This window comes from Diorhabda carinulata, chromosome 11 (genome assembly GCF_026250575.1).
Source record: "Diorhabda carinulata isolate Delta chromosome 11, icDioCari1.1, whole genome shotgun sequence".
NCBI lineage: Eukaryota > Metazoa > Arthropoda > Insecta > Coleoptera > Chrysomelidae > Diorhabda > Diorhabda carinulata.
Window position 1 is genome coordinate 3,670,630 of NC_079470.1, and position 18,822 is coordinate 3,689,451.

At 32.6% G+C, this 18,822-nt stretch overlaps 1 protein-coding gene across 8 annotated transcripts in view; it reads left to right on the forward strand.

Moving 5' to 3' along the window:
- LOC130899735 (hexokinase type 2) overlaps positions 1-18,822 on the forward strand; it is a 92,767-nt gene that overhangs the window by 31,894 nt on the left and 42,051 nt on the right. Inside the window, exon 1 of one of the 8 annotated variants that reach the window (XM_057809905.1) lies at positions 3,180-3,333. The exons of 4 other annotated variants lie outside the window; for them this stretch is intronic. In XM_057809905.1, the coding sequence (XP_057665888.1) occupies positions 3,247-3,333 (87 nt within the window). In that variant the 5' untranslated portion in view covers positions 3,180-3,246. Of the gene's footprint in view, positions 1-3,179; positions 3,334-16,731; positions 17,105-18,822 lie in introns of those variants that run through there. 3 more of the 8 variants (XM_057809908.1, XM_057809909.1, XM_057809910.1) reach the window with 3 other exon arrangements.

Below are 18,822 nucleotides of genomic sequence, written 5' to 3' on the forward strand. Positions count from 1 at the left end.
TATTTTTTACTCTTTACTTTGATTAATGCTAAAAGCGTTTTTCAGTTTTTCTTTAACTATAATTTACTTTTTCTGTGAATGCTTGACGCATTATTATATTGTGTTTTTAGGTAGCCAGAGCTACGATGAGCTTATTAAATTTCTACCTTTTGATATGGATTCCTATTTCTGTTCATCCGTTCAATCTAATTCATTTAACAAATTCTTCTGTTGCTCTAAACTTTTTCTCCAGCTCTATTAATTCGATGTTAATCAATTATCCATTGCACAATAGATAAATATAGGTAAAAAGATAAGAGCATGACAGTTGACATTTATAGATCGAACAGTTCCATCTTAGTTTGTGACGTCACGTCGGACGATCGAAGTTATCTGGGGGTGTGGCATAGACGGCGCGCCGGATTCAGATCAATCGCTGGCAACGTTGACAAACTTTATCGGTTGTAAAGTAAACAAAGAAATATGTTTTAGCAAAAACATGTTATTACTTTAACGTATAGTATTTCTATTTTCACTTAAAAGAGCGAAAAGTACTGCAAAATTAAAAAATATGTATTACACCTAATATAATATTTAGACATATAATTTTCTTCCTCTTGGAAGAACGGCAGGTTGGAAAGGAGTATGGCGCCAGATGGCGTTCGCTGTGGAATGCTTAACTATATGAATCAAATACCGATGCTCTTTCACATTTATTTCTGTTCGGTTCTGTACTCCGAACGAGAGTACGACTCTGATGAGACGTAATAACGTCGAAACTAGTCAATCAATACAACTATCTCCTTGCAAATGCGAGTCATTGAATGTTTATGTCGACAAAAAGATCGATGGACATATCCCGCTCTTCAGATGAGATGTAAATCAGTATTCGTCGAGATATTAGCCAGGAAAGTAGTTGTTTTCTCCATTGAAATACGGCGGACTACATTAAATTTCTAAATAGTTTTTTCCGCTTTGTTGTTATTATCAAGAAAGGGGCTGGGGTAGGGTGATTAGGTTAGGTGGTTTTAATCGAACTACTCCACGCGACGAATCACCCCTTTTTTGGTTGGATTTTCACCGAGGAAATGACAGGTTTCCAGAATATGACAGAGTTATGATAAAGTAATGCTAAAAATGATAATGATACATAAGAAAAAACTCTAGAGAATTAATAAAAAAAATTGATTTTGAATTTATGAAAATACGAGGGCTGATACTTAAGTTTTGAAATAAACAAATAATTGGATATGAATTTATTGCTTTTCAAAATATTCCCCATTAAGATCAATATACTTTATGGTTTAAACGCATCAACCGCTTCTTCAGGCGTAGAAAAACACAATTTTTTTGATCTGCGGGAAAAAGAAGAAATCATTGGGTGCCAAACGGCGAATGACCCATCAATACGACTGTTCAGAAACGTTTTTGTTTGAAGTGATGTGTGAGATCTCGCATTGTCGTGGTGGAGATTGATTCGTCTTCAGCGATTGGTTCACCAAATTTTTACGAACACTTCTGGTAAACAAATGCAGGTGTACCATTCAGAATTCACTGTTCTACGTTGCTCTAATGAAACGATGGCGAGATGTCTAGTTAATCCGAAAAAAGAGGCGAACATTTGCTTTGAAGTGCTTCGTGCGCGAACAACTTTTGTTAGATTTGGCTCGTCTTGAAAGACCCATACAGTCGATTTTTGTTTAGTTTCGGGTTCATATGTATAGATCCATGATTCTTCTTATGTCACGATCTTATAGACGTCTTTTCGAGCACCGCGATTGAATTTTTCCAACATTTCTTTGCACCAATCGACACGAGCTCTTTTTTGAACGATTATCGGTATCCAACGCGAACAAATCTTGTTTGTCAGCCAAATTTTATTGCAATATTAAATGAATGTAAGTGGAACTAACCCCCAAGTAGAGATGAAACGAATCGAGTAAATACAAGTACATAATCGATCTTTTCTTCGATACAAAGCACTTTTAGTATCGATGCTTTTATATTAAGTATCGAATAGGTATCGGTCAAAACTACTTATATTAGTATGCCAGTCAGTGTTTTTTTAACAATGATAAAATATGGCATATCATAAATTTTCTAACGCATCCTATTCTTAGTTTTGTATAGTTGGCAAATTGATTGTCTATGCCTGAAAAAAAACCATTCAGTGCCTCCATATTTTATCGTCATTGACATTGTTTTCGTTCGTTCCGAGTTTGCTCTCATAATCGTTTAAATTTGATGCATTTTGATTGTTTATTGATTCGTATGTCACAAGACGATTTCTCAATATCAGTTCACGCACATCATCGATGATTTATAGCACAACAACGATTTTGGACGACGAAATTCATCCTGTAGCGACCACGATCACGACAAGGCTTTTGACCATTCCAAACCTTCTTCTCTTGTTCTGTACAGTTATAAAAGACCAATGAAGATCGAAAAGGTACATTTATGAAAATTTTAGGAAATATTTTATTAGATTATTCTGTAATATATCAAATGACTGTACTAAGTTTTGCATTATAAATGAGGTTTTATTACTCTCTCGTACATAAAAATAGACTATAGTGAGGGCCTTAGCCTATGTCAGATAGTGTATGGGATACAGTTTGAACAATTCCAGTAAGAAATTTTAAAGGTAATAACTAAAATTAAGTTTATTTCGATTTTATTTTTTCCTGTTAAATCTTTTTCTTTTTACAATGTAGAAAAACAAGATTTATTATCTAATTTTTAAAGGGAAAATAGCTTCCTATTTAAAAAAAAAGATTTCGTAACATTGACAAATTTGACGTATAGCTTATTTGACTTGTGTCAAATGTCAAATGAAACAAGTCAAACAGTTTTCCGCGACATTTGACATAAGTCAAGTTTGTTAATGTTATGAAATCTATTTTTTTTTCATCGAATGTGTTTTATAAATTTTGTGCATCACTTTCTAATAATCCTGCATAATGCGGCTAGTTTACTGAATAGAACAAAACCATCAAACTATACAATTGAAAAATATGATGTGAATGAAACTACAGTTTTTTTTATTTAGAGCACTAGAATCCGGTTTTTTTGACTTAATAATTGAAAAATGGTAAATGAAAGATAATAAATTTTATATTTAAGATTGAAAAGCGACAACAATGTAAATAGTAAAAATACCAGACAATACATGCGCGCTAGATACGTGTGGGTGTGTTTGAGGGGTAAGTTCATATAGGGTAGCGAGCTAGTTGTCTGAAGGTGACCTTCTTTTTTGGACCGTGTATGTTGTTAAATGAGTTAATTATTAAAGGAAAAAATATGAAAATGGTGACCGACAATCAGGACTTTAGTGACTACATTACCCCAAAGGTAATTATTTACATGTTATGTTACAGTTAAAGCTACTATACTTTTTTTTGTCAATACATTCAAAAATTATTACATAACATGATTGGTGTGAAATTATCCGCGTTTAAAGTCATTTCAATTTTCTATTCGGTGTTACAGCAATTGTGGACGTTAATTTAGTTTATGCATGAAAAAATATCGGGGTGTCTCATAGATAATGTTCAATTTTTTATTAAATAATTATACAAAAAGAAATAGACCTTTGTACCAAAATTATTTGGGCTTGGATGCAAAAAATTGTCACATCGCATTGTCAACATCTCCTTTGGATTCCTTCCCCGCTATAGATGAATAGTAATCTGAAGGTGTAAGGTCTAGACTAAATGATGGATGTGTCGAAAGCTTGTCTTCGATTAGTAACAGTTTCATCTTACCAAGAATTAGTTCAGGGTAAGCCTTATCTTCTCGAAACGCGACAAGAATTTTTTTTACTGTCGGAAATTGTTTTTCTTTCACGATATTCTATTTGAAATTTTGGTTTTCCTGGATCTTAACGTGCTGCTTGAAACTCTAACCTAACCAAAGCGTACTATTAACTGTGTCATCAACACTTTTACATTAATTTTTTAATACTAATTTTCTTTCATTAACATTTAAAGGACTGCTTTTTCGGCATTTACGAAGCTGATCTAAATTTGCCATAATCACACTAGAGTACACAATAGATTGCACACTGCACCTTGCAAGTTGCAACTAAACTAAACTGTTGTATCTCCTTACTACATGGAAAAACGTATTTTCAGTGAAATAGATTCTAGGAGTTAAAAGATATGTAGTTACTTATAGATCTTATGGTACGACTAATATTTAATTCACAGAGCTTTTGAGCAGTCTAAACCTTTTTCTTTTGTTTTGTACATCTTATGGTCATAAAAGACCAATAAAAGCCTGGAAACTTGTATTACAGTACATTTATGAAAATGACCATGTTCTGAATTAGTACATAAAAATAAACTACAGCAAAATATAATCAATTGAAAACAGTAAGTAAGATCAATAACTTAAGCCTCGCTGTCCCGAAACAGAATGTATTTCTCCTCGATTCCAAACGTCTCGCCTGGGTTCGGGCTAATATAAAACAATGCGAAGGTAGAAGGATACAGGTATATTGGTGATTCCTAAAAGGTGTATACTATTAGGACATTAAGAAAGTTAATTGGAATTTCCTTGGTCAGTCAGGGGTGGAAGGATTATTATTTTGTTGTTTGGAGAAATGTATATATGTAAAGATGGTATATACCTTCAACTTGAATGTCCATTGCAAAACAACAGATAACTAATAACCAATTATTAGAAAAACGGATAGAAATGATAACACAATGAGCAAGGGGTGATTTTTTTGCGTTTGCAAATATATTTATATGGTTAACTACACATAACTGGAACATCAATCTCGGAGCCGTATGACCTACTATTGAACTAATGGCTTTACTGGATCCCAATTTTCTACAATATCTTTTGGGTGTCGAATCGAATGATGTTTAAGTTCAATCAAAATTTTGGCTTTGGCTTCCATAGTATGGTATGGATGGGATAGGAATGGGACACTATAAATATGGAATATAAAATTGCGAAAACAGCTGGAGACGTAGCTATGCCAATGTGATTTTTTGACCATTATAATGTAATTTGGGTTTATAAAAGGGTTCTGAGCACGCAAAAGCCGAAAAATGTTCAAAAATTGAAGTTATAATGAACGTTTAATCATGCAATATCACCTAAAACAAATATAGTCAAATAAATAAATGTCTTGACTGTCTGGGTTAGAGTCTAAAAAGAAGAACAATTTTTGGGTTAAGTTAGTTTAGGTTAGGTTAGGTTCGGTTAGTTCTAAGTGTCGTTTCAAACTTTCAGTTACTTCAAGTACTTTTATTTCAATTTATATCTCATTTATACAATTTTTTCGTTTGTAGATCGTTTTTCCATCCAATTACAGCTGTAGAATCACTTTTTTCATAACTCCTCTCCATTTTATTGCTGTAATTGAATCCTCACCTCCAGCCAAAATTATATACCAAACCCCAACTATTTCCGTCACCGGCATGAATCGGAAGTCTTATAAAATTAACAAAAAATATAACCTTAAAAGTTGGTACACTTGGTACGAACCGTTTAACTTCATGAACAAATTCCTAGGATGTATCAGCTTCTAAAATATATATTTCTATAAAATTACATTATAATGTTGCCAATACTTTCGGGCAAATACGAAAATTTTGTACCAAACAAAACCACTATTAAGGTTTGTTCTTCCAATATCAATTGCAGATTATAAAAACATTTGCCGACAATTTTGTTTGATCTACCATAGGCGTAGATACCTCATTTTATAAATTTATTATTTTTATAAAAACATGTAGATTTTATGCGAAAAAGTATAAACTGTGTTTGTATATATAAATCTTTATTATTAAATTCATACCTATTTTTATTCTCACTACACTGTGCAATTTCATTGTCTTCATTCGCCCATGGTGTGAAGAACGCCATATTTCTATTTATTTAAAGAAATTTACGAATTAAATGAATCTCACTAAGAGACGCCACTGCTTATCGCAGACTGTTTGGCAGGAATATTTCGAAGGAATTGTGTACATACGCCAGTTTCGGCCAATAGAAATGCATTTATGTTTTCATTGGTAAACAGTGGAGATGATGAATCCACGTGGACTGACGATTTGTTAGGTATTTACCGAATTTTATACGAGGAGTAAACATTTTTCAATTCTTAATTTGGTATAAGTGCCGTGCGTATTTATAAAATATTGATTGTTTTTCGAAGGACTAGTCATTATACGAACGAATCTGTTTTGTGTTCCAATCGATTTAGTTATCGCTTATGAACTGTTCTTTTCAATACTTCGTTAGTAGCAAGAACCGTGCATAATCAGAGATTGCGCGAAAATATTATGTAAACTCAGCAAATAACACTGTTCCAAGTTGGAACAAACCTTTCATTCTCAGTTTTCTACCTTTCCTGCCATTTTTTAACCCCCTGTAATTAATATTTTTATATATTTTTAACTTAATTTAACACGCACATTTTGCCTTTGGATACTTGAAATTGGTTGTGCCATCGGAGTCATATTTCCTATATCATTATTTGATTTGCTTCCACGGTGTATACAAGAATAAAATAAACACCTGCGAGAATATTTTATGCGTAATTTACATAGGAATTCATAAATTATATTGGCGAAGCAATGGATCCGCGTACAATTATTTTACCTCACCCCTGGCTATTCACTAATAATAATAATTGTATGGTCTGGTTTATTATCCGCCACATGAGCACAATTTCCGTCTATAACCTTCGGTCTTGTCCGATTGGCGAATTGTCGGACGATAATACAGCGTTGCCAACTTTAATTTACTCAAAACAGACACTTTGGTTTCCGAAATTTTTTTAACCCCTAAACGTTCAAAGTTGTTTATCAAACTTTATCTTCTAATCACACATATAATCAAATGAAATCTTCTTATCGTCACTTCCGTATGTTGTTATCATACACACACACACACACACACACACACACACACACACACACACACACACACACACACACATCAGAAAGAAAGTTCTACTGTCGCCGAACAAGAAACTACGATGGGGATGCACATCATATCAAAACTGAGGAGAAAAGACGTTGGAGGAGTCTCTTAAGAAAAGATGGACCCACAGCTGGCAACCTTACCTAAATAAGTGGATGCAGCGCAAGCACTGCAGTGTTAACAACTACCTGACACAGATGATGTCTGGGCATGGGTGCTTGCAACGACAACCTTCACCACAAAGGTCGTACATAACCTGCAACGCGAAGAGCGAAGTAGGAAATGTCACAATTGACACACAGTGCGAGGCGTCAAGCCTATACTAATGCAGAGGAACCTAGGATATTGGTTCGTGCCCAATCGACGACGACGAAGAACAAGAAGATCACGACTGGTCATCTTTAACCTCCAACCAACCAGCATTGATTTGGAGATGCAGGGGAGTTATGAAGAAGAAAGGGCAAGTTAGCTAATACCTTTCTCGCGAAGTAATGCTGGCGGTTTCCGCGGGGGATTACAGGCATAAAGAGACATAAGTGTAGTAGGTTTTAGTGCAAGCTACATACTTCTTTCAGCACTTATTGGTAGAGAAGGCTGGTAGAGCTTTCCTATATGAAGAAATACTATCGATGTCAAGAGACGTTATTGTCGCCGGTTTTACGAATGACCGTCGTGGTATGAGCTGAAAACGGCACATATATAACATAAAGGATATTATACAGGTTACCTATATCAAAAAAAACTTGTCGATGTTGTAACCTAAAAGGTCACATTTTGGGCTCCGACTAAGCTCATCATGTTAATGTGTGTTGTCAGGGTTCGTTGCAAGATTTTGCTGTGTTTAATATGTACAGAAATTTGGTATGCTTTCAAGTTCCACTCAGTTTTTTAACCTAAACTGAGAGAAGTATAGAAATAGATTAAAAAAAGTTACCCGCAAAACTAATGAGTTTTGGTTTACAGGAAATAATGAAATAAATTTTACTAATAAGAGTTGATCTGACCTTTAACAATACATGAGACTCCCTACTTGTCAGGAGAATACAAACAGGACCGCATCCGTGGAATGCGGTCAGGAACCAAAGAAGTTCATTCAGTCAATCGTCCCGGACTAGGTAGTTCCACAAGTAAAAGTTTGTCGTTAAATCCAAATTAAGATCGTCTAAGTTTTAAACCCCAATAAACGTCCTATGTCCAAAACTAGGACCCTAAATAAATTAAAAAGAAAAATGTACAAAACACAATCTGTGAAAAATTTAGCCAATTTATAGACTACTAAAAGAAATAATGTTCTAGAAGTTTGTAGAATTCTATTTAGGATATATAAGGAGTTATGTAAGCGCAGTTAGTTTAGATAAATAGTGTATGATTGAATTTAGAACGTAAGAGACAGTGTTTATTAATTCACCCTACGAATAAAAAGAGTTGCTTACAGTTTGGTAGGATAGGAGGATTTTTGTAAGGAGGGGGGTTTGTTAGAGTAGGCCCTGATATAGGAATAGCTCCTCTGCAGGGCTAGGGTTGTGGTGATTGCGTTGGGTTGTGTTTGTAGCTTGTAAGCAAAATCGGCTCTTTTTGGTTTTTTCTTTCTATTTTTTGATAACTTTTTTTGGTTATTTGAAAATTTTGTATTTTATTATTTGTTTATTTTAAATTTAAAAGGAGGCGGGCGGGTACAGCTGCGGCAGCATCATTCCTTATCGTCGGCCATTTGGCTGGAGAACCGGTTCACCAGGTTGCAGGGAAACCGCAGAAAACCTGCAGCATCGACGATAAGAAAAGTGTAAATAAATCCAATAAATCCAACTAATGAGGATGAAGTTAAAACTATAATAGTTAAACCAAAAGACGAAGCAGGAGGAATTGATGGTATACATTCTAGAATATTAAAAACAATTTCTGAACCCCTAGCATACATTTTCAATCAATGTATTGAATTATCCATTTAACCAATGAACCATTGGTTGTGGAAAACTTTTATCTCAAATAATGTCATATAAATAGTTACTATAGTTATTATGATAATCTTGTGAGTTTGGGAGTGAACAGTGAAAATCGAAGTTTGAATTAATTTCAAACGCTTACTCGATAGTTTTTTTTGACTTATGACACTATTTGAGCAGCTGTACGATGTTGTCGGTTCATACATAAATTTCTAGTATCCTCCTGAGTATTTCCCTTTCTCTGCTTTGTTAAGAATCCACAATTCGCTTGGGTATTTAGTTAAAGTCAAAAGAATAGAGATGGAAGAAAATTGCGATAACCAAATTGCAAAGAATCGAAAATAGAAATTTGAAAAATTTGGAAAGATGTAATTCCCTACACTATTATCAGTCTGCGATCTTTCTTGGTGGTGGATTTAAACTAGTAGATCAATTATTTAAAAAGGTATGTCAACAATTTTATCTTTGCCAAATTTATTTGGTGTATGTACCTTGTTGATCCATGTTTCATCTAAATAAAATATATTTCTTTTTCTCTCATTTCGTTTATACTCCTTAGGTAATTATTTTTAATTAACTGTTAAATTGTTAAATCGCATTTCAAGTGGAATTTGTTGTTTCGAAGATTTTCTTGAAATTAAAATAAAATGTTTAGTCTTTATCAACAAATGGGTACTTATTGAAAAAACTTTTTGATACGACTATGTAATAGGCTTTTGGCCCCTCCAAACCTTTTTTTTTTTCATTGTTCTGTACAGTTTATGCTTATAAAAGACTAATTAAAATCCGAAAACGAAACGAAATTTTAGGAATTCTGTAATAATATTTAAAATGACCGTATTGAGTTTTGACTTTGGTTTTATTACTCTCTCATTATTATATTATATAAGAATAATTTATACGTTACATCGTGGTTTGAATTTAATTTGTTATAATACAAACGTGTTTTCATTTACTATGTAATCCCCCGATCATTAAAATTCTGTACAAAACCACAGGATATTTGCATGCTTGTTGTGATGGAAAAACCTAGTCCCCAACTATTTGTTTGTATTTTCTATCATCCTTATCTATAAACAAACAATATGAGTCATAGTAAATATAATTGGATCTCACAGTTTTATAGAATGATTCATATTGTAGAGCAATTTTATAGGTCAATAAAATCAGACGTTCACCCTGTACCAAAAAGTTTTTCATAGTTGTTAGACTTCAATCAGTCAGTCTCCTGATATATTCAGGTAACTTTATGAAAGTTTTGATTTTCCTAGCTGCTTTCAACTCGTCAAATTTCTTTTTTTTTTAATAACTATAAATCGTACAATTCCCAACACCAAGCATACTTCCAACTAAACACACTGTGTCATCAACACTTTTACATAAATTAGTATTAATCTCAAGGCAATATCAGAACGGATGCGCTAACATTAAAATTGGACTTATATATTCCAATAATTGAAAGTACAGTAAACATGAAGAATTGAATGATAATGGAAGAAGATTGATTAACTTTGCAACAGAGGTGAAACTTGTTAGCACAAAATTCGATCACAGAGAGATGAATAAAGGAACATGACTAAGCCCAAATGCACACAGCGAAAATAAAAAAAAAATACAAAGAAGGAGAGAGAGTTGCAAATAGAAAAAATTATAGAGAATCGAACAATGAGATAATGCAGAAGAAATTGGAGAAACGCTAACCCAAATAGAGAGCCTGAACATAAGCAATGAATGGAATCGAATCGAGAAAACGGCGGATAAAATAATACCAAAGAGAACAAAAAAGAGAAAGAAGGAATGGTTCGACTAAGAATGTGAAAAAGAAATAGTAAAGAGAAGACATATTAAACAGAAAATGCTGCAAACGGGTGCTAAAAATAAAAGACATTACGATAAGTAAAGAAGAATAATGAAAAGACGGGAAACGAAAGACGGGATAAAATACATTGAAGAATAGAGAAACGGATCAATAAAAAACAATTTTCATTAAAAGCAAACAAGACAACATGATAACATATGAAGACGAAACTCTGGAGGAGTACTTTCAAGAAATGTTGAATACAAAAAACTAATAAGGAAGAAACGCTGAAATGGCAACTCTAACGCTGCAAAACAAAGAAAAAATACCAGCACCGATTAATAAAGAAGTAGACGAAATAATACAAAACCAAAAAAACGGTAAATGTCCTGGAGGAAACGAAATTTATGGAAGTGATGGTCTAACAAACAAAATTCAAGAATCAATTAAAAGTCTATGAGAAAATGAGATAATGCTAAATGCATGGGATATTGTAATAACATTGAAGATAAACAAAAAAGTAAAAAAAAGTCGACTGTGCAAATTACCGAGGAATTGCACTTTTGCACAATGCGGATTTCGAACTGGAGGATCGGTAACAGTTAACAGTAATCACATTTTTCACTCAAAACTCGTCAATTATCAATCTGAAAAATTTTAGCGAAGCGTATTCTTATAGATAATTAAATTTCCGAGAAAAAAGCTTTCTTAGTAAATTAATGTAAAACAAGCCGTTTCCTTGTAACCGTGCCTTATTTATTTTTTCAATTTTGACGTTTCGATTTTGGATTTTTGTATTACTCTACAAAAAATGTTTATTTTTAATTTAATTCACTCGACGTTGAAGTTAAATTCGAAAGTAATTTATCGTTTTTTCTCACGTTACACTTGATTTTTTCTACTATTTATGATTTAAATATTTTTTATATAAAATCATAATTTATCAATGTAATATTTCACTTTGTTATCGATATAAATATCTAAGATCACCAACTCCAATAGTAGAAAAATTTATAACCAATCGTTAATAAGTAAAATAATACATTGATAAATTATGATTTAAAAAAAAATTTAGTGGTCCAATAAAAAAAGTTATTCTCAATGTTTAAATCATACATTTTTCCAACAAGTGGAAAAAATCATGTGTAACGTGAAAAAAACTGTGCCGGTCCTGCCTAAATGTATTGAAATTCTAAAATTCGGCGAAGGCGCGCCAGGAGCTTTTGAACTACTTCTTATAAACGGCGGAATACATTCGATGTTTCTTTTTTATATCCATTTTTATAGTAAGCGGTTTATTTATTTTGCTTCTTTTTGATACTTTCTAGGAAGGTCTATTTATTCATTTGTTTTGTTTCTTTATTCTTTTGAGAATTATTTTTGGATATGTAAGGAGTTTATGTAGCGCAGTTTATTTCAGTTTATAATAAATAGTCGTGGGGAACAGAACGAATTAGCAAAGTAATCGAGGAATTTAAATAAATTATTTGAGTTAGTTAAGTGTAGTGTATAGTATTTAAATAAATTAAGAAAGTAAGAGACAGTGTTTATTAATTAACCCCACTATTAGAAATCAAATAAATAAATAAGAATAACATCACAAAATGATGAATTACTTCTGAATTTAAGTTCAACATCGAATAAGGAATGAATTTAATTAGAAATATATTTTTGTAGAATATTGAATTTCCTTTGAAAATAAATGTTTTTAACCATAAAAACATTGATATTTCTAGTAGTTACAAAAATCCAATATCAAAATGCAAAATTGAAAAAATAAATCATTGTTATTATTTTTAAGGACTCAAACTCACAGTTCCGTGACGTTTTTTTGTCATAAAGAATCTAAAGCAAATATAGAGAACGGGGTACAAATACAACTTGCCGATATTTGCAACTTCCAAAAAGCAAATGACACATTTACAAAATCTTTATAAAACAATGAAAGACTTGAAGGTACCAATAAAACTGATAGAGTTCACGAAAATGACTCTTAAGAACACTCTAATAAAAATTAAAATAAAACAGGAATCATCAGATAACTTCAACACAAATAAACGAAGGAAACAAAAACAGCTCAGTTGCCAGCATATGAAGATGATGTGGTGATGAACACTAATCAAAGACAATGGTTAGGGAGAAAACATACAAGCAAGATTAACTCGAGGAAGCAAACAGGCAGGAACAATAAAAAATCTCCAATAACATTTCCCAAAAACTGAGCTACATCTATATCAGACCGATAGTACTTTATGCAAGCGAGAAGTAGATACTGAATTAAATGGAGTATACAAGATCTGCAATGGCTTCAAAGGTGTTATCCGGACTCTGCTCCGTCCAAAAGAACCATTTGTTATTGGTTAGCTGAATTTAAACGTGTTCATACAGACACCGATGATGATGAACGTCTAACTGACATGGTTGCTGCAGAAAACACCAAAAAAGTCCACAAATTAGTTATATCTAATCGTAAAATGAAATTCCGCGAGATGGCCGATGCGATGAAGATATCAGAATGAAGAGTGTTTACAGTTATTCATGAACATTTGACCATGAGGAAGCTTTTATCAAAGTGGGTACCGCGCTACTCACAGTCGATCAAAAACAACAACGTGTTGATGATTCAGAGCAATGTTTGACCATGTTTGTGACAATGGATGAAACATGGATTCACCACTTTACTCTGGATTCAAAACGATCATCATCTGAGTGGACTGCAACCGGTTAACCACAAGTTGAAGAAAAAACCACTATAATAAATCTTCGAAGTGGGAACTTTGCACTTCTATACACTTTTCTTTGAACTTGAAAGATTCTGTTTTATAGCGTAATGAACACTTCTGATAATTTTCTTCAGAATGTGTCTTTATGTCGAACGTGTGTTATATGGGAGAAGGGTAGAGGAGGGAGACATTTGGAAAAAAAAAAGGATAAACTAGGAACTAAAAAACCTGTATTATGAACAAGATATTAGCAAAATCATAAGAGCCAGAAGACTAGGATGGCAGGACACTTAGAAAGAATTTCGGAATCAAGTGCTGCGAAGAAAATGACCAATCTAAATGTGGCAAGAAGACCAGAAAAACAAAGACCCAGAAAAAGATGGTATGCGGTTGCACAAAGAGAGAGTTTTTTCAATTATTGTTAAATAATCGATTTTTCGGCGTTCACGCGGCCCTTCTATAATCATAATAGAATTAACAAAAGATAGCACACTGCACCTCGCAAGTTGCTATCAAACTAAACTGTTAAGAATATACAACTTGGGCCTCATGGGCAAAATTTGTCGAAAAGATATTTTTGGAATTCAAATAAAACAAAATTTCTAAATTTTATTTGTAAATAGATACTTATAGATCTTAGGATAGGATACGGCTATGTAATCCTTAACGGGCTTTTGACCAGTCCAAACCTTTTTCTATTGTTCTATGCAGCTTATGGTCATAAAAGGGGTGCGCTACAACTCGGGACGGGGATATTTCAGGTAAACGAAAAGGTAAATCGAGTACATAATACATTTAGTAAATGATTCATTAAGAGTATTATCTGGAATTTAGTTTCTAATCCATTTTGTAAAGTTGGAAAATCCAAAAATTGAAACCTAGAATTACTCAAACCTTTAAATTACATTTTAACATTAGATATGTACTAAACAAAATACAATAGAAGCCGTTATTTGTAAAATTCCATATAACATAATAACGCGCACTTGCAATTAGTTAAAATTCTACCCCCAATATTCTTCATTCTTCCGTCGGTGTTGCAGGTTTTCTGCGGTTTCCCTGCAACCTGGTGAACCGGTTCTCCAGCCAAATGGCCGACGATAGGGAATAATTCGAGAAGAACCGTTTTGATCTCTTTGCTTTCTTCTAGCCAAAATCTCCGCTTTTCCCTTCCAGAAAAGTTAGGCAAACACAACACCACAATCCCAGCTCTGCAGAGGAGCAATTCCTATATCAGGGCCACTTCGACAAACCCTCCTCCTTTAGTAGTAGATTTTATGTTGAGCGAGCCGGAAGGTTAGTTTAGGTGTTATTTGTTTCCAATGTAAAATATTTTTCACTGAAATACACTGCAAATTTATATTTTCTTATTTAATAATTAGAATTCAGAGTTACATAATTAGTACAGCCATTCAAACTTAAAATCGACCGAAACCCTCATCGAACTTCTTGAAAATTTGGAATTAAGTTCATCTTACCCTCCTCTTCAAACTTGACGTGGTCGCAAAGTATGCTTTTTATTTTTAAGGGGTGAAAATCACCCCTTACTCCAATAAATTGAAAACTAATGAATTAAAGCGGTGATGGGATACAGTTTTGTTCAAATATAATAAATGTTGATTGTTTTGTATCATGAATTTAATATTTTGATATTTTACAATTCGCCTACCTTTAAAAACAACCCCTCATACAAAGATTATTTAAAAAATGCGGTAAAAAACATGAATTTTTTTTTATTTTTGATCGTAATAGGAGAATTTTTTTTTCTTCAAGTATAAGAAATCTGACCCTCAATATTTTTAATAATGCAACCACCAAAAACCACCCCTCAGAATGTAAAAAATTTCAAATTACTAAATGGATTGGAATGATTGTTGTTTTCTTACAATGTAAGTAATATTTCTATTTTTTATATGTAACTACCCTAATATAGTTATTTAAAAAAAGAGCCAAAAGTACGAAATCATTTTATTTTCGATTTTGAGTAGAAAAAATATATATAATTTAAATATAACAAACTTGATACATAAGTTTCTAATTTAATTCAACACCTAAAAACTACCCCTTATCACAAAAATTAGGGAAAAATTTGTTTGAAAACTTAAAGTAATCGATTTCGTTAAGAAAATTAAAATGAATTGTTGTTTTTGATATAATGAAATATTTCTAACATTTCTTACCCCCTATAAATATTAAACTTCATACTTGATGATTTATTTTGCAATTTTTTTTACAATTTTAATGTTAAAGGGTAAAAAAGACTCTCCCTTAGCATTGAAATCAATATTTTAAACGCTGGTTTAAAAAAAAATAAAATGTTCTGTAAAACAAAAGCTAAATTTTAGTTACAAAATAATTCTTTCGTTGATCCAATAGTTTTTGAGAAATTTTGAGAAAATAACGTTTTTTTTTTTAAATCAAAAGAGAAAATTTTACATTAAAAACTTTTTTCAAAATATACGTGTTCCAAACCATTCAACCGTTTTGGAACGTTTTGTTACGGCTTGAACAAAGATAATTTTACATGGGCTTTGACTAATTTTAGTTTTACCGCACATTGTGTGTCAAATTTACCGACAATTTATTTTTTCAAATTCGAGTTACTTAACTTATTGAAAAAGTACTTTAAAATGTTTATTACACTTTTTCAAGAAAAAATAATCGTTTTTCCGTTATTTGAGTTCAAACCACTGCATAATTTTACGAAAAAAAATTGTTGAATGAAAAACTTCATTCCACATTTTCTTCATAAAATTCAATTCTCTTACGATTCCCGTGTTATTTTGAAATTTTAAATACCCTAGTAAGGGTGGCATTCACTCCTGGGGTAGAAGCACCAAATCAGGTTTGTTATTTGCATCATTTTTGAGCTTCTGTCAAAATTTCAAACTAATCCGTGAAGGTCTTCAAAATTGCATGGTTCACTGTACTAAATCTTCTAGTTGTTTAATCTTCATGGAAACTACGATCACACATTGTATGTAACAGAAGTTAAAATTGCTAGTTGGCGCACGCCCTATAAAAGACCAATAAAAATCCGAAAATTTGTATTAGCCCAAGTACATTTATGAATTATTTAGTTTATTTTGCAATAATATTGAAAATGACCATACTAATTTTTGGATGAGTAGACTAGTATTGTATATAAAAATATAAAAATAGATAAGATGAAAAATGTAATTTTATTTATTGATTTAGTCAGCAGGTATATACACATGACATTGTAATAACCTGTTTTATTGTGAAATACCCAAAAGGCGAGATATTTCGAAACAAGTTTAATTGTTCACTGGTTTTAATACCGCATATAAAAGTCAGTTACCAATCCTCAGCAACATACTTCTTCGATTCTACGTGCGCTTATACGTGTAGGCAATTTCTTCCAAGGAAATAACTCAAATATATATATGCAGATGTTATAAATTTTACATTCCATAATCTCGATGACGTTGTTATCGACACGGACACACCTTTCCCTTCGACCAATGGAAACGCGCTCGCGTAGAGGCTTGGAGTCTAGAAAAAGACGCAACGCTTCTCCCACTATTATGTCGGGTTTGTTCATAATGTTGAATGAGACATCGAAACCGGCAAAATCTTTAGTTCAGTTTTATTCGTACGGTGTGTACGGTTACTAGTATTTCGTGTCGTTTATTTTGCTTTCTAGTTATTAAAAAAAAATGGGTTATAAGAGGGCCGTTCAGGCCACGTCGATGGTATGTTTAAATTTTCATTATATTATCTTATAGTATCGATTTTTCTTTTCTCGTACGTCACGTCTCTCAGTACGTTATACATTCTATAAATTTAAAATAGAACTTAACCTTGGGTTTTGGAATTTCAGTATTTTTATGTGTGTGTGTCGAGTTTTGGTCATTTTAATTCTCTTTTTATTTTATATTTGATGTATTGCGTCAGCGAGGGGTACAAAACATTATATTGCAATATTTTATTACAAGCAATATGATGAAATTATTTCGAGGATGTAAATACAGGTGTTGGTTAAATAAATCAATTTTTTTACTAAAGTATCGTTAAAAAACAAAATCACATTAAATTATATTAAAGTAAAAAATGTTGGTTGTTAAAAATACAAAATCGATTGATGGTTCACAGTTATTACTTTGTTTTATATTTTGAGAAAAAAATATGATTACTAATTATTAAAAAAAAATGATGGCTGTTGTTTCATGATTAGAGCTTCATTTTATATTATCCTTAGTATATTATTAGACAATGTACCAATAATAATGGTTATTGCACCATTCGCTATGTTCGTGGTGTAATTTATCCCAAACAGTAATAGCTATTACTCACGAATAGAATACTATAGTTTATCTACAACCATCAAAAAAATGAATCAAAATTAATTTTTAAAAGAGATTACGGATAAACTTAAGAAAAACGCCAGGAAGGTAAAAATGATAAGGAATGGTCACAATCGAATAAGGACTAAGAATTCGCTCCAATAAGGCCATTAGTGCCATGAGAAAGGAAATAAAAATAAAAATACGATACTAAATGTACCGGACCCAACCTGAACGAATCGATAGCATCGACGTATTTTCCGATCCCCAAAGAGCAATAAAATCAATAGAAATGAATGAAAAGCAATTTTATTCAACAAAAATTTAATCACTTTCCTCATCCTCTTCCATTGGAGGTCGATCATTCTTTCCAGGATATAAAAATTTTATATCTACAATGATTGCATCGAATGGATCCACATTTTTTCGCCGGAATCGAATTGTCTTCAGAGAAATTCACAAAGATGCAGATCCAAATTACTTTTGATTCCCCCCCTCGATATTCTTCACCACATTTGCCACCAGCTAGATTCAATATTTTGGGTGTAGGCCAACAGGGTCTGTTCGTTGACTGTAAAGTGCTGGTAGCCTTCACTTTCTAGCTCCAAATATCCTTTGCAACAGCAACAGTCAGTATAAAAGTCCCAATTTCCAATCGGTAGCCGTCGCAGCCACGTTCGATCATTCCAAATATCCAATGACCCTCGACCATGCGCCTTCTATTGTATTTTCTTCGTTCGATTTTACATTCGTCTATTTCAACGACGCAACCATCCTCGCCAATTTGGCCTTCATCTTCATATGCTCGGTCTAAACTGGCCATACAAACTTCACGGGCATAGTTGAAGATGTCGCTCACCGATTCTGACGAAACTGTAGTTTCCAAGATTGTTCAAATGAAAATCCTTGTGAAAAACAATAGGTGATCTGCTCTTGATTTTTCCGAAACATCTGAAGTGGCCAAAAACGGTACCATGGCCATACCATTTAGAAAACTGGTTGTGCTTGCTGCACCATCTATTGACTCGATTATTATTAATGGCACAAATTTTTACTTGAACCTCTGTTGGCATAATTGTTTCTATTTTAAAAATGTTTCATCTTTTTGGGAGGGCTGTGTCTGGGAT